Below are 24,641 nucleotides of genomic sequence, written 5' to 3' on the forward strand. Positions count from 1 at the left end.
CTCCCACCCTCCCCCTCAGTGTCGACTCCCATCCCCCTCCTCAGTGTCGACTCCCATCCTCCCCCTCAGTGTCGACTCCCACCCTCCCCCTCAGTGTCGACTCCCATCCCCCTCCTCAGTGTCGACTCCCATCCTCCCCCTCAGTGTCGACTCCCACCCTCCCCCTCAGTGTCGACTCCCATCCCCCTCCTCAGTGTCGAGCTCCCATCCTCCCCCTCCTCAGTGTCGACTACCATCCTCCCCTCAGTGTCGACTCCCATCCTCCCCCTCAGTGTCGACTCCCATCCTCCCCCTCAGTGTCGACTCCCACCCTCCCCCTCAGTGTCGACTCCCATCCCCCTCCTCAGTGTCGACTCCCATCCTCCCCCTCAATGTCGACTCCCATCCCCCTCCTCAGTGTCGACTCCCATCCTCCCCCTCAGTGTCGACTCCCATCCTCCCCCTCAGTGTCGACTCCCATCCTCCCCTCAGTGTCGACTCCCATCCTCCCCCTCAATGTCGACTCCCATCCTCCCCCTCAATGTCGACTCCCATCCCCCTCCTCAGTGTCGACTCCCATCCTCCCCTCAATGTCAACTCCCATCCTCCCCCTCCTCAATGTCGACTCCCATCCCCCTCCTCAGTGTCGACTCCCATCCTCCCCCTCAATGTCGACTCCCATCCCCCCTCAGTGTCGACTCCCATCCTCCCCCTCAGTGTCGACTCCCATCCCCCTCCTCAGTGTCGACTCCCATCCTCCCCCTCCTCAGTGTCGACTACCATCCTCCCCCTCAGTGTCGACTCCCATCCTCCCCCTCAATGTCGACTCCCATCCTCCCCCTCAGTGTCGACTCCCATCCCCCTCCTCAGTGTCGACTCCCATCCCCCTCCTCAGTGTCGACTCCCATCCCCCTCCTCAGTGTCGACTCCCATCCCCCTCCTCAGTGTCGACTCCCATCCCCCTCCTCAGTGTCGACTCCCATCCTCCCCCTCAGTGTCGACTCCCATCCTCCCCCTCACTGTCGACTCCCATCCTCCCCCTCAATGTCGACTCCCATCCCCCTCCTCAGTGTCGACTCCCATCCTCCCCCTCAATGTCGACTCCCATCCTCCCCCTCAATGTCGACTCCCATCCCCCTCCTCAGTGTCGACTCCCATCCTCCCCCTCAGTGTCGACTCCCATCCCCCTCCTCAGTGTCGACTCCCATCCTCCCCCTCAGTGTCGACTCCCATCCTCCCCCTCAGTGTCGACTCCCATCCTCCCCCTCATTGTCGACTCCCATCCTCCCCCTCAATGTCGACTCCCATCCTCCCCCTCAGTGTCGACTCCCATCCTCCCCCTCAGTGTCGACTCCCATCCCCCCCTCAGTGTCGACTCCATCCTCCCCCTCAGTGTCGACTCCCACCCTCCCCCTCAGTGTCGACTCCCACCCTCCCCCTCAATGTCGACTCCCATCCTCCCCCTCAGTGTCGACTCCCATCCTCCCCCTCAGTGTCGACTCCCACCCTCCCCCTCAGTGTCGACTCCCACCCCCCTCAGTGTCGACTCCCATCCTCCCCCTCCTCAGTGTCGACTCCCCTCCTCCCCCTCAGTGTCGACTCCCATCCTCCCCCTCCTCAGTGTCGACTCCCACCCTCCCCCTCAGTGTCGACTCCCACCCTCCCCCTCAGTGTCGACTCCCACCCCCCTCAGTGTCGACTCCCATCCTCCCCCTCAGTGTCGACTCCCATCCTCCCCCTCAGTGTCGACTCCCATCCTCCCCCTCAGTGTCGACTCCCATCCTCCCCCTCCTCACCCTCAGTGTCGACTCCCATCCTCCCGGCGCGTCCGGCCATCTGTCTGTAGGTCAGGGGGTCGAGCAGACGGCCATTAAAGGTCGGAGTTCGTATGATAACCCTACGTGCAGGCAGGTTGACCCCCGATGACAAGGTTGAGGTCGCCGCCAACACTCTGACCACGCCCCCTCGGAATGCTCCCTCCAACACGTCTCGCTCATCAAACGTCAAACCTGCAGAGAGCAGTGTTAACATTAACATTACAATGGTGTGTTTTGTGTGCTGTCTGTCTGTGTGTGTGAGGTCTGTCTGTGTGTGTGCTGTCTGTGTGTGTGCTGTCTGTGTGTGTGTGTGAGGTCTGTGTGTGTGTGTGAGGTCTGTCTGTGTGTGTGAGGTCTGTCTGTGTGTGTGAGGTCTGTCTGTGTGTATGCTGTCTGTGTGTGTGTGTGAGGTCTGTCTGTGTGTGTGAGGTCTGTCTGTGTGTGTGAGGTCTGTCTGTCTGCCTGAGGTCTGTCTGTCTGCTGTCTGTCTGTCTGCTGTCTGTCTGTGTGTTGTCTGTCTGCGTGTTGTCTGTCTGCCTGTCTGTGTAAGGTCTGTCTGTGTGTGTGAGGTCTGTCTGTCTGTGTGCTGTCTGTGTGGGGTCTGTCTGTCTGCCTGTCTGTGTGAGGTCTGTCTGTCTGTGTGCTGTCTGTGTGGGGTCTGTCTGTCTGTCTGTGTGAGGGCTGTCTGTCTGTGTGGGGTCTGTCTGTCTGCCTGTCTGTGTGAGGTCTGTCTGTCTGTGTGCTGTCTGTGTGGGGTCTGTCTGTCTGCCTGTCTGTGTGAGGTCTGTCTGTGTGAGGTCTGTCTGTCTGTGTGCTGTCTGTCTGTGTGAGGTCTGTCTGTGTGTACCAGCGTGGTGGAAGGCCACCCCCCAGGGCACGGTGCGTTGCAGGACTGGGTCTAACCCAGCCGGGGTGCGTCTGAGCTGGGCTAACACATCCACCACTCCCCCCTGGTCCAATACCACAGCCTGGAGCGCTGAGCCACTGACCACCTGACCACCTGAGACGAGATAAATACTGTATCACATATAGTCCATAACCGAGCAGCCAATTGTCTTCTCTAAAACGGTAAATCAACTTGCTAGACATTTCTATAATATGTATATCTTCTGATAATAATAATAATGAAGAAATGAAACATGACGATTCTTTAGAAGGTTGTGTGTATGTCCAGTACCAGTCAAAAGTCTGGACACACCTCCTTCAAGGGTTTATCTTTATTCTCTACATTGTAGAATACTAGTGAAGACATCAAAACTATGACAGAACACATATGGAATCATGTAGTAACCAAAAAAGTGTTAAACAAATCAAAATATATTTTTATGTTTGAGATACTTCAAAGTAGCCACCCTTTGTCTTGATGACAGCTTTGAACACTCGTCTTGGCATAAGTGTGTGTGTGTGTGTGTGTGTGTGTGTGTGTTTGTACTTGTGAGGACGAGAAGTACAAGAATAGTAAACAAACTAAAATTCACAGCAGGAGATTTTCCTCACTTATAAAATGTCATTTTAGGGGTTACAATTAAGGTTATGGTTAGGGTTCGGGAAAATAGGATTTTGAATGGGTCCCCAAAAAGTCCTCACAAGTATACTAATACCACACTGTATGTGTGTGTGTGTGTGTGTGTGTGTGTGTGCGTGTGTACCTGTGTGTCTGAGGTTGTAGAACGCTCTAGCAATACTGTCAGACAGTTTCTCGCACCAGCTCTTGGAAGGACAGAACAGGAGGACAGAGTGGCCCTCACTCACTGTCTCATAACATAGAGACAGTATGTGGTCCTCATCTCCCTACACACACACACACACACACACACACACACACACACACACACACACACACACACACACACGTTACATATTTAAAGGTCATCACACCGTGTTGATAATTCCTCTGATGTTATGTGGAGCACAAATGCTAATGCTCCAGATACTAGTCTAAAGGAGGACAGGAGGACAGTTTTATTGCTTCTTTAATCAGAACAACAGTTTTCAGCTGTGCTGTGCTAACATAATTTCTAATGATGAATTAACCTTTTAAAATAATAAACTTTATATTAGATAACACAACGTGCCATTGGAACACAGGAGTGATGGTTGCTGATAATGGGCCTCTGTACTCCTATGTAGATATTCCATTAAAAATCAGCTGTTTCCAGTTACAATAGTCATTTACAACATTAACAATGTCTACACTGTATTTCTGATCAATTTGAAGCTATTTTAATGGACAAAATTTAAAAAGTGTGCTTTTCCTTAAAAAACAAGGACATTTCTAAGTGACCCCAAACTTTTGTCTATATATAAAACGGTAATATATATATAAAATAAATAAATATCACAACATCCTCTTTATCGAAGATGAACTTAGGAACAGCAATAAAGACCAGAACAACAGTAACTTGTTACTACAGTAGCAGCTCCTACCTTGACCGTGATCAGGGGCTCGAAGGTTCGGACCAGAGAGAGGCTGGAGTCGTAGATGCTGTTCCCCACCTTGAGCCTCTGCTTCAGCGGGACGGGTCTGTAGTCAGTCTGGTAAAGCTCCGCATCCAGCCACCCAGCCAGCAGGGACAGGTTTGGGAGGGTGGCACTCATACCCACGATTTGGATACCTTCTGATAAGGAGCTAGAGAGAGAGAGACAGAGATAAATATATAGAGAGAGATAAATATATAGAGAGAGATAAATATATAGAGAGAGATAGATAGATAGATAGATAGATAGATAGATAGATAGATAGATAGATAGATAGATAGATAGATAGATAGATAGATAGATAGATAGATAGATAGATAGAGATAGCGATATATATAGAGAGAGATAGAGATATAGACATAGATAGAGAAAGACATATAGAGAGATATAGAGATAGCGATATAGAGATATCGAAAGATAGATAGAGATATAGAGAGATAGAGATATAGAGAGATCGAGATCCAGAATGCATTATACTGAATGAACTACAGGACAAAATACAAACCCTCCAATCCAAAAAAGGCCTGTGGTGTTGATGGTATCCTCAATGAAATGATAAAATATACAGATCATAAATTCCAATTGGCTATACTTAAACTCTAACATCATCCTTAGCTCTGGCATCTTCACCAATTCTTGGAACCAAGGACTGATTAGCCCAATCCACAAAAGTGGAGACAAATTTGCCACCATTAACTACCGTGGGATATGCGTCAACAGCAACCTTGGGAAAATCCTCTGCATTATCATTAACAGCAGACTCATACATTTCCTCAATGAAAACAATCTACTGAGCAAATGTCAATTTGGCTTTTTACCAAATTACCATAAGACAGAGCACAAATTCACCCTAATTGACAAACAAATAAACCAAAACAAAGGCAAAGTCTTCTCATGCTTTGTTGATTTCAAAAAAGCCTTCAACTCAATTTGGCATGAGGGTCTGCTATACAAATTGATGGAAAGTGGTGTTGGGGGTAAAAACACAAGACATTATAAAATCCATGTACACAAACAACAAGTGTGCGGTTAAAATTGGCAAAAAAAATAAAATCTTCCCACAGGGTCGTGGTGTGAGACAGGGATGCAGGATAAGCCCTACCCTCTTCAACATTTATATCAACAAATTGGCGAGGGCACTAGAACAGTCTGCAGCACCCGGCCTCACCCTACTAGAATCTGAAGTCTAATGTCTACTGTTTGGTGATGATCTGGTGCTTCTGTCCCCAACCAAAGCAGCACCTAGATATTCTGCACAGATTCTGCCAGACCTGGGCCCTGACAGTAAATCTCAGTAAGCTAAAAAATAATGGTGATGCAAAAAAGGGTCAAGTCGCCAGGACCACAAATACAAATTCCATCTAGACACTGTTGCCCCCGAGCACACAAAAAACTATACATACTTTGGCCTAAAAATCAGTGCCACACAAAGCTGTTAACGATCTGAGAGACAAGGCAAGAAGGGCCTTCTATGCCATCAAAAGGAACATGACATTCGACATACCAATTAGGCTTTGGCTAAAAGTACTTGAATCGTTATAGAACCCATTGCCCTTTATGGTTGTGAGGTCTTGGGTCCGCTCGCCAACCAAGAATTAACAAAATACGGCAAACACCAAATTGAAACTCTGCATACAGAATTCTGCTTGTCCACCAAGCCGCGATGCCAGTTTAGCCCACTAGAGCACATACTCTATTATTTCCTTGTAACTATATCTACTGTTTGTTTGTGCATTTCTGTGATTATTTAGTTAGCAAATAAATGATTTAAGACTATTGATGTATGGATGACTCATAGTGAAGACTGGGTTCATGCAGATAACCAACAATTTACGACGTTTGGAATGAAACTAACATGAGAATTTGCAAATAATTTCATTTAAAAAATCCTACAATGTAATTTTCTGGATTTTTTTTCTCATTTTGTCTGTCATAGTTGAAGTGTACCTATGATGAAAATTACAGGCCTCTCTCATCTTTTTAAGTGGGAGAATTTGCACAATTGGTGGCTGACTAAATACTTTTTTGCCCCACTGTATATTCAAACCATTCAACATGTTCGCTGCAAACAGAAGCCTTGTTGAACACAATTACAGAGACACCGCCCCCCCCAGCCGTACCTGTTGTTGGTGTTGTGTTTGAGGGAGATGTACCAGACCCCCCCCCAGACGTACCTGTTGTTGGTGTTGTGTTTGAGGGAGATGTACCAGACACCGCCCCCCAGACGTACCTGTTGTTGGTGTTGTGTTTGAGGGAGATGTATCAGACCCCCCCCCAGACGTACCTGTTGTTGGTGTTGTGTTTGAGGGAGATGTACCAGACCCCCCCAGACGTACCTGTTGTTGGTGTTGTGTTTGAGGGAGATGTATCAGACCCCCCCCCAGACGTACCTGTTGTTGGTGTTGTGTTTGAGGGAGATGTATCAGACCCCCCCCAGACGTACCTGTTGTTGGTGTTGTGTTTGAGGGCGATGTATCGTATCTTGGTGAGCAGTAGTTCAAGCAGATATCCTCTACCAGAGTCTCCTACCATGTGAAGCTCATCCACAACCACCACACCTACACACAGCAGATTAGATTATTACACTACCACACCTACACACAGCACAGCAGATTAGATTATTACACGACCACACTGCACATCAGATTAGATTATTACACTACCACACCTACACACAGCAGATTAGATTATTACACTACCACACCTACACACAGCAGATTAGATTATTACACTACCACACCTACACACAGCAGATTAGATTATTACACCACCACACCTACACACAGCAGATTAGATTATTACACGACCACACAGCACAGCAGATTAGATTATTACACTACCACACCTACACACAGCACAGCAGATTAGATTATTACACTACCACACCTAGACACAGCACGACAGATTAGATTATTACACTACCACACCTACACACAGCAGATTAGATTATTACACTACCACACAGCACAGCAGATTAGATTATTACACTACCACACCTACACACCGCAGATTAGATTATTACAATACCACACCTACACACAGCAGATTAGATTATTACACTACCACACAGCACAGCAGATTAGATTATTACACTACCACACCTAGACACATCAGATTAGATTATTACACTACCACACCTACACACCGCAGATTAGATTATTACACTACCACACCTACACACATCAGATTAGATTATTACATACCACACCTACACACAGCAGATTAGATTATTACACTACCACACCTACACACATCAGATTAGATTATTACACGACCACACTGCACATCAGATTAGATTATTACACTACCACACCTACACACAGCAGATTAGATTATTACACGACCACACCTACACACAGCAGATTAGATTATTACACTACCACACAGCAGATTAGATTATTACACTACCACACCTACACACAGCAGATTAGATTATTACACTACCACACCTACACACATCAGATTAGATTATTACACGACCACACTGCACATCAGATTAGATTATTACACTACCACACCTACACAGCAGATTAGATTATTACACGACCACACCTACACACAGCAGATTAGATTATTACACTACCACACAGCAGATTAGATTATTACACTACCACACCTACACACAGCAGATTAGATTATTACACTACCACACCTACACACAGCAGATTAGATTATTACACTACCACACCTACACACAGCACAGCAGATTAGATTATTACATACCACACCTACACACAGCACAGCAGATTAGATTATTACATACCACACCTACACACAGCACAGCAGATTAGATTATTACATACCACACCTACACACAGCACAGCAGATTAGATTATTACACCAACACACAGCACAGCAGATTAGATTATCACACTACAGTAGAAACATACGGTCCAAGTTTCAACATCAACACCTACCCAGTAGGTCCATGGAATCCTCCTCTATGAGTCTGTTGAGGAGGGAGTTGGCCTTCTCTATAGTACACACTGCTACGTCCAGACTACTGAAACCTCCTGGAGCAGCCCGACCTCCCATGTAGCCCTCCACACACACCCCCGCCTCGGAGAACACACTCTGGACAGGACACACACACTGTCTGAGGACACACTCTGGACAGGACACACTCTGGACAGGACACACTCTGGACTGGACACACTCTGGACTGGACACACTCTGGACAGGACACACTCTGGACAGGACACTCTGGACAGGACACACTCTGGACAGGACACTCTGGACAGGACACACTCTGGACAGGACACACTCTGGACAGGACACACTCTGGACAGGACACACACTGAGAACACACTCTGGACAGGACACACACACTGTCTGAGGACACACTCTGGACAGAACACACTCTGGACAGGACACACTCTGGACAGGACACACACTGAGAACACACTCTGGACAGGACACACACTGAGAACACACTCTGGACAGGACACACTGAGAACACACTCTGGACAGGACACACACTGAGAACACACTCTGGACAGGACACACACTGAGAACACACTCTGGACAGGACACACACTGGACAGGACACACTCTGGACAGGACACACTCTGGACAGGACACACTCTGGACAGGACACACTCTGGACAGGACACACTCTGGACAGGACACACTCTGGACAGGACACACACTGAGAACACACTCTGGACAGGACACACACTGAGAACACACTCTGGACAGGACACACTCTGGACAGGACACACACTGAGAACACACTCTGGACAGGACAAACTCTGGACAGGACACACTCTGGACAGGACACACTCTGGACAGGACACACACACTGTCTGAGGACACACTCTGGACAGAACACACTCTGGACAGGACACACACTGAGAACACACTCTGGACAGAACACACTCTGGACAGGACACACACTGAGAACACACTCTGGACAGGACACACACTGAGAACACACTCTGGACAGGACACACACTGGACAGGACACACACTGGACAGGACACACACTGGACAGGACACACTCTGGACAGGACACACTCTGGACAGGACACACTCCTGGACAGGACACTCTGGACAGGACACACTCTGGACAGGACACACTCTGGACAGGACACACTCTGGACAGGACACACTCTGGACAGGACACACACTGAGAACACACTCTGGATAGGACACACACTGAGAACACACTCTGGACAGGACACACTCTGGACAGGACACACTCTGGACAGGACACACACTGAGAACACACTCTGGACAGGACACACACTGAGAACACACTCTGGACAGGACACACTCTGGACAGGACACACTCTGGACAGGACACACTGAGAACACACTCTGGACAGGACACCTCTGAACAGGACACCTCTGGACCAGGACACACACTGGACAGGACACACTCTGGACAGGACACACTCTGGACAGGACACACTCTGGACAGGACACACACTGGACAGGACACACTCTGGACAGGACACACTCTGGACAGGACACACACTGAGAACACACTCTGGACAGGACACACACTGAGAACACACACTGAGAACACACACTGAGAACACACTCTGGACACGACACACACTGAGAACACACTCTGGACAGGACACACACTGAGAACACACACTGGACAGGACACACACTGAAAACACACACTGGACAGGACACACACTGAGAACACACTCTGGACAGGACACACTCTGAGAACACACTCTGGACAGGACACACACTGAGAACACACTCTGGACAGGACGCACACTGAGAACACACACTGAGAACACACTCTGGACAGGACACACTGAGAACACACTCTGGACAGGACACACTGAGAACACACTCTGGACAGGACACACTGAGAACACACTCTGGACAGAACACACACTGAGAACACACTCTGGACAGGACACACTGAGAACACACTCTGGACAGGACACACTGAGAACACACTCTGGACAGGACACACTGAGAACACACTCTGGACAGGACACACTCTGAGAACATACTCTGGACAGGACACACTCTGGACAGGACACACTCTGGACAGGACACACACTGAGAACACACTCTGGATAGGACACACACTGAGAACACACTCTGGACAGAACACACACTGAGAACATACTCTGGACAGGACACACTCTGGACAGGACACACTCTGGACAGGACACACACTGAGAACACACTCTGGACAGGACACACACTGAGAACACACTCTGGACAGGACACACTCTGGACAGGACACACTCTGGACAGGACACACTCTGGACAGGACACACTCTGGACAGGACACACTCTGGACAGGACACACTCTGGACAGGACACACTCTGAGAACACACTCTGGACAGGACACACACTGAGAACACACACTGAGAACACACTCTGGACAGGACACACTCTGAGAACATACTCTGGACAGGACACACTCTGGACAGGACACACTCTGGACAGGACACACACTGAGAACACACACTGAGAACACACTCTGGACAGAACACACACACTGAGAACATACTCTGGACAGGACACACTCTGGACAGGACACACTCTGGACAGGACACACTCTGGACAGGACACACTCTGGACAGGACACACTCTGGACAGGACACACTCTGGACAGGACAAACTCTGAGAACACACTCTGGACAGGACACACTCTGGACAGGACACACTCTGGACAGGACACACTCTGGACAGGACACACTCTGGACAGGACACACTCTGGACAGGACACACACTGAGAACATACTCTGGACAGGACACACTCTGGACAGGACACACTCTGGACAGGACACACTCTGGACAGGACACCTCTGGACAGGACACACACTGAACACACACTGAGAACACACTCTGGACAGGACACACTCTGGACAGGACACATGAGAACATACTCTGGACAGGACACACTCTGGACAGGACACACTCTGGACAGGACACACTCTGGACAGGACACACTCTGGACAGGACACACTCTGGACAGGACACACACTGGACAGGACACACACTGGACAGGACACACTCTGGACAGGACACACTCTGGACAGGACACACTCTGGACAGGACACACTCTGGACAGGACACACTCTGAGGACACACTCTGAGAACACACTCTGGACAGGACACACACCGTCTCTTTTTAATAACATTTATAAAAAATGTGGCTAAAGGGAAGGGGTGAAAATACTTTCCGATTGTATTTGTCATGTTTTTATATAGTTTAGGAAATGTATTGAAAACGAAATACAGAAATATCTCATTTACATAAGTATTCACACTCCTGAGTCAATACATGTTAGAATCACCTGTGGCGAATACAGCTGTGAGTCTTTCTGGGCAAGTCCTAAGAGATTTCCACACCTGGATTGTACAATATTTGCACATTATTCACATTACAGCCATTTTCAAGTCTTGTCATAGATTTTCAAGCCAATTTAAGTCAAAACTGTAACTAGGCAACTCAGGAACATTCAATGTCGTCTTGTGTTTTAGGCTATTGTCCTGCTGAAAAGTTCATTTGACAAGCATACCCATAACATATAGCAGCCACCACCATGTTGAAAATATGAAGAGTGGTACTCAGTGAAGTTGTTAATGACACGTTGTGTTAAAACACCGAACTGGTCCTGACGCTTTAAGCACGCCATTTGATTAAATAATTAACACACACAAATAACTCAAGAGGGAGCCAGTCAAGATAGCCAGAACCTGTTCCCTGACCTCCCTGCTGCAGCAACTGGCCTTCGCAGATTCTGGCTTTGTGTTCCTGCTGTTGTTGGGAACAGGCTACACCAAGGGTCGGAAACCTTTTCCATTTGGGTGACAATTTATCTTACTATTTCTACCGATATTAAATAAAAGTTATTTGTCACATGCGCCGGAATACAACAGGTGTAGTAGACCTCACAGTGAAATGCTGAATACAACAGGTGTAGTAGACCTTACAGTGAAATGCTGAATACAACAGGTGTAGTAGACCTTACAGTGAAATTCTTACTTGCCCTTAACCAACAAAGTTTGAAGAAGTTAAGAAAAAAATAAGTGTTCAGTAAAAAATTGAAAATAAACAAAGTATTCAACAAAAGCGAGGCTATATACAGGGTATTACGGTACAGAGTCAATGTGGAGGCTATATACAGGGTATTACGGTACAGAGTCAATGTGAGGCTATATACAGGGTATTACGGTACTGAGTCAATGTGGAGGCTATATACAGGGTATTACGGTACTGAGTCAATGTGGAGGCTATATACAGGGTATTACGGTACAGAGTCAATGTGGAGGCTATATACAGGGTATTACGGTACAGAGTCAATGTGGAAGCTATATACAGGGTATTACGGTACTGAGTCAATGTGGAGGCTCTATACAGGGTGTTACGATACAGAGTCAATGTGGATGCTCTATACAGGTTGTTACGGTACAGAGTCAATGTGGAGGCTATATACAGGGGTACCGGTACAGAGTCAATGTGGAGGCTATATACAGGGGGTACGGTACAGAAGTCAATGTGGAGGCTATACAGGGGTACTGGTACAGAGTCAATGTGGAGGCTATATACAGGGGGTACTGGTACAGAGTCAATGTGGATGCTATATACAGGGGTACTGGTACAGAGTCAATGTGGAGGCTATATACAGGGTACCAGTACAGAGTCAATGTGGAGGCTATATACAGGGGTGTTACGGTACAGAGTCAATGTGGAGGCTATACAGGGTGTTACGGTACAGAAGTCAATGTAGAGGCTATATACAGGGTGTTACGGTACAGAGTCAATGTAGAGGCTATATACAGGGTGTTGCGGTACAGAGTCAATGTAGAGGCTATATACAGGGCATTACGGTACAGAGATATACGTGTCAGTCATAATTTTCATATGCACATTTTTCCTGGAACAGTTTAATTGAATATATAATAGCCTTTGTATCTCAAAATCAGTCTGTGGTTAATCTACATTATATCTACATGAAAATTATACAAATCTAAAGTAACTGATATTGCCAACTATGTCGAAATAGCCTACATAAAGCCAACAAATAAAAACATTGCAGCCTGCAGGTAAAATATCCTGATAAAAGAAAATATCCTATAAATCACATGGCCTGTCTGCAACAAACTGTGAACATTGCATCAATTATCAACTAGGCAGGCCCCCCCCAAAAAAATAAAATAAATAATCGCACTAGCAAGACTCAGCTCTTAGAGACTGACCCAGGAAGGCTCACAGCTCTTAGAGACTGACCCAGAAAGGCTCACAGCTCTTAGAGACTGACCCAGAAAGACTCACAGCTCTTAAAGACTGACTCAGAAAGACTCACAGTGCTTAGAGACTGACCCAGAAAGACTCCCAGCTCTTAGAGACTGACCCAGGAAGACTCACAGCTCTTAGAGACTGACCCAGGAAGACTCACAGCTCTTAGAGACTGACCCAGAAAGACTCACAGCTCTTAAAGACTGACTCAGAAAGGCTCACAGCTCTTAGAGACTGACCCAGAAAGGCTCACAGCTCTTAGAGACTGACCCAGAAAGGCTCACAGCTCTTAGGGGTTGACCCAGAAAGACTCACAGCTCTTGAGACTGACCCAGAAAGACTCACAGCTCTTAGAGACTGACCCAGAAAGACTCACAGCTGTAATCACTGGCGACAGTGATTCTAGCAAACATGTATTGACTCAGGGAGCTGAATACTCATGCAGCGACTATATTTTTTTGTTGTTTAATTTATGTGTAGATTGTTGACAAAAGAAATGACAATTTCACTTTTATCTCACTTTGTAAGACAATAACATGAGAAGAAATCCAAAGGGGTCTGAATACTTTCTGCAAGGCCCTGTACATATACCCACAGAGCATTTCTGCCTCTCCTTCCCTCTATCCCTCTCTGACTTCCACTGTACCTGTAGGTAGGTCATCTTCTCCTTGGCCAGGGATACGAAGGGCAGAATAAACAGAGCTTTCCTCCTGGTCTCCAGGACTCTCTTCAGCATTAACAGCTCTGCCACCAGGGTCTTCCCTGCACTGGTTGGGGCTGGGATTAGAGGTCAGGGGTTAACGGTCAGGGGTAGATTGGTAGGGTCAAGGGTCAGGGTTCTGGGCGGGGTAGATTGGTAGGGTCAAGGGGTCAGGGTACCTGAGTAGACCAGGTTGTGTCCTTGCAGCACGCGTCCCAGACTGAGACACTGAGCCTGCCAGGGGAACATGGAGGAGACACCATGATGACGGTGGCGTTCAAGGACCGCAGCAGGCAGCCCCAGCTGGACAACAACAACTTGTCACACTGCTCGTCTGGACGCATAAACACCGCTGATAGACCAACACCTGGGGGACACACACACACACACACGCACGTTACACACCCCACACGTTACACACACACACACACGTTACACACCACACACGTTACACACACACACACACACACACACACACACCACACACGTTACACACACACACACACGTTACACACACACACACACACGTTACACACACACACACACACACCACACACGTTACACACACACCACACACGTTACACACCACACACACACACATCCTTTCATCCCGTACCTGTAGTGTTGAGCGTGCTGGCCTCCAGCCCAGTAGGGGCGTGAGAACAGAGGCTGACATGTTGTTCCTCAGAGATCGCTGTAGGACGCGCTCCCTCGCCCGTGCCAGGTGGGAGGGGGTCTGAACAGGATGAAGTCATCAGACACGTCCAATGGGAGTCAGCATTCTGGCAGGAACCATTTCCTCTTCCTGTGGGTGTGGTCTCAGAGCTCCTCCCCTAGCCATGCGCTTCCTACTGTCAACGACAACATTGAAATGAAATAAACATTTATTGGCATGGCTGTTAAAGGTACAACCCCGTCAATAAAGTTAGAACAAGATCAAATGAATGTTTTTTGTTTGTATGTCAGTCTACTGGTAAAAACACACCCTCTGGAGCTGCAGTTCTTCTGAGGGGGTGTGGCGTCCGTAGGTCTGTGTGGAAGCGTCCCAGCATGCTCTCTGTCCTCTGAGTCTTCACTGAACAGCAGGCACTGAGCCAGGTCCTTACAGTCCGCTGTCTGAACCAGCCCTGGATGCTCACACACACCTGGTCCCAGTCCAACCCCTAGCCGACCTCTGGTCCTGGTGTCAGGCTGTGGGAGGTCTTGGCTGGAGCTGCAGGCGTGGGATACCCCTCTCTGGATTAAAGATACCCCCATCTCTACCCCATGTGTTAATTTCATCCCTCCAGGATCCAGAGCTTCCAGAACCTGCAGCATATCCTCTCCAGGGTCTAAGGAGGAGTCTCCTACCACACACACCTGTCCTGCAGCCCCATTCTGGGCCGTGTGTGTGTTGTCACGCAGCGTGTGTGTGTTGTCACGCAGCGTGTGTGTGTTGTCACGCAGCGATGTGTGTGTTGTCACGCAGCGTGTGTGTGTGTCACGCTGGAGCGTCTTGGGGTGAGTGGCTGCTCAGGGTCGGGGACACTGCAGAGAGAAACAGAGTAAAACATTAAAACATCTAGTCATGTTATAATATAGTAATTAACACAGGGTTATAACATCTAGTCATGTCATAATATAGTAACGGTTTAACACAGAATTTATAACATCTAGTCATGTCATAATATAGTAATTAACACAGGGTTATAACATCTAGTCATGTCATAATATAGTAATTATCACAGGGTTATAACATCTAGTCATGTCATAATATAGTAATGATCACAGGGTTAAAACATCTAGTCATGTCATAATATAGTAATGATCACAGGGTTAAAACATCTCATGTCATAATATAGTAATGATCACAGGGTTATAACATCATCACAGGGTTATAACATCTAGTCATGTCATAATATAGTAATGATCACAGGGTTAAAACATCTAGTCATGTCATAATATAGTAATGATCACAGGGTTATAACATCTAGTCATGTCATAATATAGTAATGATCACCCAGGGTTATAACATCTAGTCACATCATAATATAGTAATGATCACAGGGGTTATAACATCTATGTTATAATATAGTAATGATCACAGAGGTTATAACAGGACTGTGTGCTCCCGATCCCCATGGCCGATGTGAGAAGGACTTCCAGCGTGTTAACCCTGCTGGCTGCCGCCAGATGACACCCCCGATCCACGTCCTCCAGACCGCATGCAGACCAGCTGGCTGGAGTGTTTACAGACATATTAAATCTCCCTATCCCAGTCCGCTGTCCCCACGTTTCAAGATGTCCAGCATTGTTCCTGTACCCAAGAAAGCAAAGATAACTGAACTGAATGACTACCGGCCCATAGAACTCACTCCTCTCCATCATGAAGTGCTTTGAGAGACTAGTCAAGGATCATACCACTTCTACCTTACCTGCCACTCTAGACCCACTTCAGGTTGCTTACCGCCCCAATAGATCCAAAGACAACGCAATCGCCATCACACTGCACACTTCCCCCTGGACAAAAGCCATACCTATGTGAGAATGCTGTTCATTGACTACAATTCTGCGTTCAACACCATTGTCCCCTCAAAGCTCATCACTAAGTTCAGGAGCGTGGGACTGAACACCTCTCTCTGCAACTGGATCTAAATTGCTTCGGTATGAGTTAGAAATGTCGGTGTCCGTAATTTTCGGTTTATCGTCCCAGCTCTACAGAGTGGTGCCAGGAAGATAACCTCTTCTGATCGTGGACTACAGGAGACAGCAGAGAGAGCATGTACCAATCTGGGGCCGCAGTGGGGAGGGTGAAAAGCTTCAAGTTCCTCTGCGTGCACATCACTGACGACCTGAAGTGCTTCTACATCTGAATTGCTTGCTGTCTGGGGTTTTAGTCTGGGTTTCTGTATAGCACTTTCTAACATCGGCTGATGTAAATGGGGCTTTATAAATACATTTGATTGTATTGAAATAGTCCTTCACAGACAGTGGTGAAGAAGGTGCAAAGCACCTCTTCAACCACAAGAGGCTGAAGAAAGTCAGCTGAGCCCCTAAGACCCTCAAACTATCTCCGCCTGGTGCAGTAACTGAATCACCTGCAGGGCATCTACAGCACCCGGTGTTACAGGAAGGAGATCATCAAGGACCTCATCCTACCATCTAGAAGATCATCAGCCTGTTCACCCATCTACCATCTAGAAGATCATCAAGGACCTCATCCAGCCTGTTCACCCATCTACCATCTGATCATCACCCATCCACACAGGGAGATCATCAAGGACCTCATCCATGAGCCACAGCCTGTTCACCCCATCTAGAAGACATCAAGACCTCATCCACACGAGCCACAGCCTGTTCACCAATCTACCATCTAGAAGGCGGAGACAGTAGGGATGGACGATACTGGAGATACTCATTACTATCGTGGCAAGGTAACAAAACGAACGAATTTAACCTTTTAGGAAAACAACCTAATTTTGGAAACAAACATAATTATGCAGGCATCCAGAGTTATTTATTTTCCAAGCTATAGCAAACACTATTTTATATACAGCAGGTTTTTAAAGGTCCAAATAGTTTGGTGTGCTCAGTGCTTAAAACATATTTGAATACTGGTATTGTCCCGGCCCCTAGGAGACTGTACATGTGCATCTAAGCTGGAACCAAGCGACTGATAAACCACTTGATCTCTAGGCCATCAGTCTGTTAAACAGTCCCCACTAGCCGGCCTCAGCCCAGTACCCTGCCCTGAACTTAGTCACTTGCTGGCTACCACCCAGTACTCGACCCTGTGCCTTAAAGACTGCTGCCCTATGTACATGGACATGGTACACTGGTCACTTTAATAATGTTTACATACTGTTTTACCCACTTCATGTGTATATACTGTATTCTAGTACGGTGGTTCCTATATAACTACTGCTGTACTCACCTTTTCAAATCAAATGTATTTATAAAGCCCTTCTTACATGAGCTGATGTCTCAAAGTGCTGTACAGAAACCCAGCCTAAAACCCAAAACAGCAAGCAATGAGGTGTAGAAACACGGTGGCTAGGAAAACTCCCTAGAAAGGCCAAAACCTAGGAAGAAACCTAGAGAGGAACCAGGCTATGTGGGGTGGCCAGTCCTCTTCTGGCTGTGCCGGGTGGAGATTATAACAGAACATATACTGTCCATACTATCTATACACACCATTATATATTTATATTCTGGACTCTGACATTTCTTCATTTCTTTCTTTTTAATTTTTGGATTGCACTGTTGGAGCAAGAAACACAAGCATTTCATTGCACTCTGCGATAACATCTATAAAAATATCTGTACGCTACCAATAAACGTAGATTTTGACGGTGGTGCTGCTTTGATTGACCGACAATAACAAGCTACACACTTGAAAAGCGTTTTCATTCAAATAGGGCTTTTTATTTTTCTAATAAGTAACTAGCAAGTAATCAAATACGAACGTCCGTAGCAGTGCCCATCCCGAATAATATTAAAACCTCTTAATGTTATAATATAGTAAATAACCGAGTTTCGAAATCTAGTCCAGTACGTTCTGTGAACGAGTCAACTACTGTTCCACAGTGGGACACGGGTATGTTAACATGATGGTGGCCTTAAGTTCCAGTGAAACTGTCTGCTTTTCATCGGCAGGTTTTCTTGTCATGGTCCTTAATTTATAAACACAATTTTTTCTCCACACAGATATTATATATGGAATAATCGGGATATATTGTATAAAAATACCTCTCTGTTTAGAATATTGGTTCCGAAATAATATCCTATTGGTGAGACAACTGGTAAATGCAGAGGGTCTTTTACTCAGTTATAAGGAATTCTTATCACTTTACAAGGTCCCTGTAACACCTAAAGATTTTGCAATTGTTTTAGATGCCATTCCCTCAGGTGTTGCTCTGTTATTCAGGAACGTGTCAAGACCTGACCCTCAGAGCCGACCTTCTGTTGACCCTGTTGACTCATCTGTAGGAAAGATTTGATTCACTTTTGGTCCATTCACCAACAGAGTGATACGATCCTTGTTTCAGCAGGATGTTGTATCTATACCTTATGTCATGTTGGTCCATTCAACAACAGGCGATACGATCCTTGTTTCAGCAGGATGTTGTATCTATACCTTATGTCATGTTGGTCCATTCAACAACAGAGTGATACGATCCTTGTTTCAGCAGGATGTTGTATCTATACCTTATGTCATGTTGGTCCATTCAACAACAGAGCGATACGATCCTTGTTTCAGCAGGATGTTGTATCTATACCTTATGTCATGTTGGTCCATTCAACAACAGAGCGATACGATCCTTGTTTCAGCTGGATGTTGTATCTATACCTTATGTCATGTTGGTCCATTCAACAACAGAGCGATCGATCCTTGTTTCCAGCAGGATGTTGTATCTATACCTCATGTCATGCCTTATTGGAATGGATTTATTGATAATATCTGTTGGGAAAAAGTTTGGATGTTGCCACACACATACCTACTTGTTAACAAAAATTAAGGAAGTTTCCTTTAAAATTATTCATAAATATTATCCTGCCAACCACTATATGAAGAAGTTTAAGGAAGACATGAACTCAAATTGATCCTTTTGTAATGACCACCCAGAAACAGTTGTGCATCTTGTTTTGGCATTGTATGCATGTAAGACAACTGTGGCAAGACATCAGTAGGTGTATAATTTAACACATTTATGAAGATTTTACACTATTGTGGAGAGATGTACTGTTTGGATTCTTTACATACAGAAAAAAAATGCGGAATCATTTTTATGTAATTAATTTCATTATTCTTTTGGCCAAATGTCATATACACAAATGTAAATTTACAAACAGAAAACCACATTTTCGTATCCTACAAAAAGAAATTGAACTGTATTTTAAGACGGTTAAATGCTCTACTGACAAAAAAGTTGTTAGAATTGTAAGTATATACATGTCCCTTAAGGTCCTTGTGTAATTGTAATGTGATATTGTACCCCCTAGCTCGATTGTCTATTGTTTGTAATCTATGTTTGCTTGTGTTCCCTCATGTGCTTTATGTATTGATTTGATATAAAAAAAATAAATAATAATAACATATAAAGGCGACCCCAATCACACACACAAAAAAAGGGTGTGTTAACATGACAATTTAACTCGGTGTCGTGTGGAAAAAATAAAAAAAAAATGTCCACCTGTTTTTCTTGATGATCTGATGTCGTCCCATGTAACATTTCCTCTTGGCCGGGGGGCCGTGGAGCTCATCCTGTCGTCCTAACTATGCGTCTCCTGACCTGAGTCCTGTCCGGCTGGACTGGCTGACGGACCCCGGTAGAGAACAGGGCTCAGCAACCCTCCATATCCGACCTCACTGTTACTAGGCTGGCTGGAGAAAACAGGCAGCAGGTTCACTACGACAGCGTATCATAGTGAAATAAAACATTAATTAGTATACTTGTAACAACCTTAAGCTAACGTTAAAGTAGCTACGTTAGCTTTACGTTAGTTGTAGTCACTTTTTGCTACAAAATTAAATGTTTCGCCAGATAACGTTAACAACATTAGCATGCAAAAAGTTCTGAATATAGCACAGAGTAAGCTACGTTTGTTTCTGCAAATAATGTCAACAAATAAAAAGAAAGGGGACAACAATAAATATTTTGTTGGAAGATGGAAACATACGTGAAGAATCGAAAATACCGCCAGTGTTTCACAAAAAAAGTCCGACGGTGTACAACAACTTCCGTTCGTTGACAGTCGTAAACATGGACTTTCACTTGGGAAATCTAAATTATTCTCAAACCATCCACATTTGCAGCAACACTTTAATCCCTATTTTAAATAGGAGTTTATGAAACTGTTCTGAGCTTTCTGACCTTTAAAGAATTGACATGTTCAGCCAGAGGGGTATCATACAAAGGCATACCAGCAACACGAAAAACTTACTTCCGGGTCAAGGAATTACGAAATTTTTCTAAATAGAGGTCGTCTACGTAATCGTAGAAAGGTGTAGCAAAACTGTATTTATTCATGATATATAAAAAATAATAGGCTGAACATGAACATTGATTTATATGTGTTCATATTTAAGTGACATTTTGTGCCAATACAATACACTGTATATGATATACATAGAGAAGACTGTTCTAGGACCTGAAGTAAAAGGCGTTGGGATTACTCACTACGGTCTGTAGAATGTATACATTGTATTACTAAGGGGGACTTGAGGTCTAAAGGTCCAGTAACATGTTCTACTCCCACCTACTCCATTCACTTGTAAATGCAATACAATGTATGGCCTATAAATAACATATTGGCTTATAGAGAAAATACTATTCTATTTGCAGATGTATAAGTTGGGTTGGGAATACTCAGTGGGGTCTGTAGAATCTATATATGGTGTTATTTCATGGGGGACTGAGGTATAAATACCCAGCAACACGTTCTACTCCACTCACTCCATGCAGTACATAGTAAAATCATATGGCTATACAGTGCCTTGCGAAAGTATTCGGCCCCCTTGAACTTTGCGACCTTTTGCCACATTTCAGGCTTCAAACCTAAAGATATAAAACTGTATTTTTTTGTGAAGAATCAACAACAAGTGGGACACAATCATGAAGTGGAACGACATTTATTGGATATTTAAAACTTTTTTAACAAATCAAAAACTGAAAAATTGGGCGTGCAAAATTATTCAGCCCCTTTAAGTTAATATTTTCAAGCGCCACCTCTTGCTGCGATTACAGCTGTAAGTCGGGTAGTTGTTGTTGCCATCCTGTACCTGTCCCGCATGTCTGATGTTCGGATGTACCCATCCTGTGCAGGTGTTGTTACACGTGGTCTGCCACTGCGAGGATGATCAGCTGTCTGTCCTGTCTCCCTGTAGCGCTGTCTTAGATCTGTGAAGTTATTTGGATTTTTACAAATTATCTTTGAAAGACAGGGTCCTGAAAAGGGACGTTTCTTTTTTGCTGAGTTTACTACCTCTTCCACAAAGACAAAGTTGGGGTTTGGTTACAGCTATCAAATTATTCAAGACAGGTTCTATCTTGTTATTTCCAATTGCAAAAGGCAGTGGATGAAAGAGATATTTAGGACATTCAATAGCAGAGGAGACATTATATAACTTAGAGGCATACTTACGACCCCTAAACATAAGGGTCCTAGACTAAGGCCCCAGATGGACCTACTACTGAGGGCGTATATTTCTCATTAGGGTAATCTAGCCATAGACCTTATGAGAGCCAATAGTATGGTCAATCCTGGTGGAATACTCTTTGGAGACATTGAATTGGATGCGTCTGGGTTGATTCCTGGCTGTCTTATCTTGTTGGAAGATGTATGAGAGGACACTGCATGCGATAGGCATACTTAGCAATGGGACTAAAATTGATCCAAACAATTCACTCTGACTCTTTTTTTAAAAAAACGACTACATACGAACCACTAGGCGTAGCTTGTCGGTTCAGGTTCTGGACCATTTTTACCCATTGGTAACTGGTTTTCAATTGATTCCATTGGATCTCTATTCCCCTCAACAGAGGTTGCTGGTGGATGATAAGAAGTATCAAAAACATGTACTTCAAAGGTGTACCCCAAGTTTTGTTTTTAATTGTAAAGGATGTGGTCACGTGTCAAATGTTTGCAGTCAGGAGACGTATGATATTGAAGATCTGTGAATGGAAAATGTTGTAACTGTGGTGGGGATCATACTCTGGACTTCCTTGAGTGCCCTATTCGGGTGAAAGGTCGAGATGTCAAGGATCAGGACCACGCAGCAGATCTCCTATGTGGAGGTGATGAAGAGAGTCGAAGGGGCAAGAGGCAACAGTGTTGAGGACATGGCAGTGGATGCATAGGGCAACCAGTTGCTCGTGTTTTTAAATCAATCGGGTGATCTGGATACACTCATTGTGAAGAAGGGGGATTTCGTAGCATTTATAACCACAGTGACACACTGTACAGCACAACTGTCTAAGAAGTCCAAGAAGCTGGATATCATAACTTCAAGACTTGACAAAGCACCTATTAAGACTTTTTGTCGCCCTGATAGGAGGATTCAGAGCCTGTGTTGGGACCTGATTAGAATTAGTTGTTTTTTTTACAGAAAAGCAGGTAGATTTTTTTTTTGTTAATTTGTTTTTGTTGGTAGTTTGTATAATATTTTATATATTTTTACCCAAATGTTTTCGGGTTTTTAAAAATCCTTTTTATGCACCCGCACAGTATGTGGCGGAAGGCACATTTAATTGTTGCGAACGCCATTCGACCAAAGAAGAATATAACCCGATTTCGACGCATGCGTTGGAGCTACGGTATCAAACCGGACGTTACTGTTTTGAAAGATTGGCGGTCGGACACAGTGCTCTCAAATGCTTGCTATGAATTTGAGTAAATTAACAAAAATCTAGTAGATATTGTACATGTTTTATATACGAAGGCTATAGCTGTCGAGAGAGGCAAGAAAGCAGATCAACCAAGCACACTTAATCATAGGCTTGCTAGCTACCGGTAGCTGTTAGTCACACACATTTAGATAAGTTACGTATTTCTGGAGAAGCAGCCCGCTAATGTCAGTGAGAAGGGCTCTGGTGGACTGTGTTGTGTTGTCTCTTCAGGACTCGTGTGTGTTATACCCTGTTGCAGAGGATGCTTCTCCAGGATGCAACAGACGGACACGGCCAGGTAAGAGGCACACAAGTTATCGAAAAGCCCTTGGCTGACCTCCAACTACTGGCTCTGTGGGAAATACAATCCCGAAGCTGTGTTTTAACGTTTGGAAACGTCAATTATCATCGCCATGATCACTTGCGAAACGGTGCAGGGGATATTTATTTAGGAGGGGGAATGCAGAAGGGGATATTTAGGAGGGGAATGCAGAAGGAGAAGGGGATATTTAGGAGGGGAATGCAGAAGAAGGAGAAGGGGATATTTAGGAGGGGAAATGCAGAAGGGGATATTTAGGAGGGGGAATGCAGAAGGAGAAGGGGATATTTAGGGAGGGGGAATGCAGAAGGAGAAGGGGGATATTTAGGAGGGGAATGCAGAAGGAGAAGGGATATTTAGGAAGGGGAATGCAAGAAGGAGAAGGGGATATTTAGGAGGGGCAGAAGGAGAAGGGGGATATTTAGGAGGGGGAATGCAGAAGGAGAAGGGGATATTTAGGAGGGGGAATGCAGAAGGGAGGGGATATTTAGGAAGGGGAATGCAGAAGGAGAAGGGGGATATTTAGGAGGGGAATGCAGAAGGGGATATTTAGGAGGGAATGCAGAAGGAGAAGGGGATATTTAGGAGGGGAATGCAGAAGGGGGATATTTAGGAGGTGGAATGCAGAAGGAGAAGGGGGATATTTAGGAAGGGGAATGCAGAAGGAGAAGGGATATTTAGGAGGGGAATGCAGAAGGGAAGGGGATATTTAGAGGGGAAATGCAGAAGGAGAAGGGATATTTAGGAGGGGGA

The 24,641-nt window shown here is 45.5% G+C and overlaps 1 protein-coding gene across 1 annotated transcript; it reads right to left on the reverse strand.

Moving 5' to 3' along the window:
• Nucleotides 1-1,775: 1,775 nt before the first annotated feature.
• LOC135534859 (DNA polymerase theta-like) lies at nt 1,776-15,458 on the reverse strand (the record flags this gene model as incomplete). The annotated part of the gene is made up of 10 exons (XM_064961673.1): nt 15,183-15,458; nt 14,818-14,937; nt 14,381-14,504; nt 14,148-14,278; nt 8,192-8,348; nt 6,718-6,832; nt 4,224-4,425; nt 3,446-3,587; nt 2,644-2,796; nt 1,776-1,988 (listed from the first exon to the last, which is right to left on the reverse strand). Coding segments are annotated over exons 1-10 (1,633 nt in total), but the record flags the coding sequence as incomplete, so codon positions are not given.
• Nucleotides 15,459-24,641: the final 9,183 nt, after the last annotated feature.

This window comes from Oncorhynchus masou, unplaced genomic scaffold, assembly GCF_036934945.1.
Source record: "Oncorhynchus masou masou isolate Uvic2021 unplaced genomic scaffold, UVic_Omas_1.1 unplaced_scaffold_4035, whole genome shotgun sequence".
Lineage (NCBI taxonomy): Eukaryota > Metazoa > Chordata > Actinopteri > Salmoniformes > Salmonidae > Oncorhynchus > Oncorhynchus masou.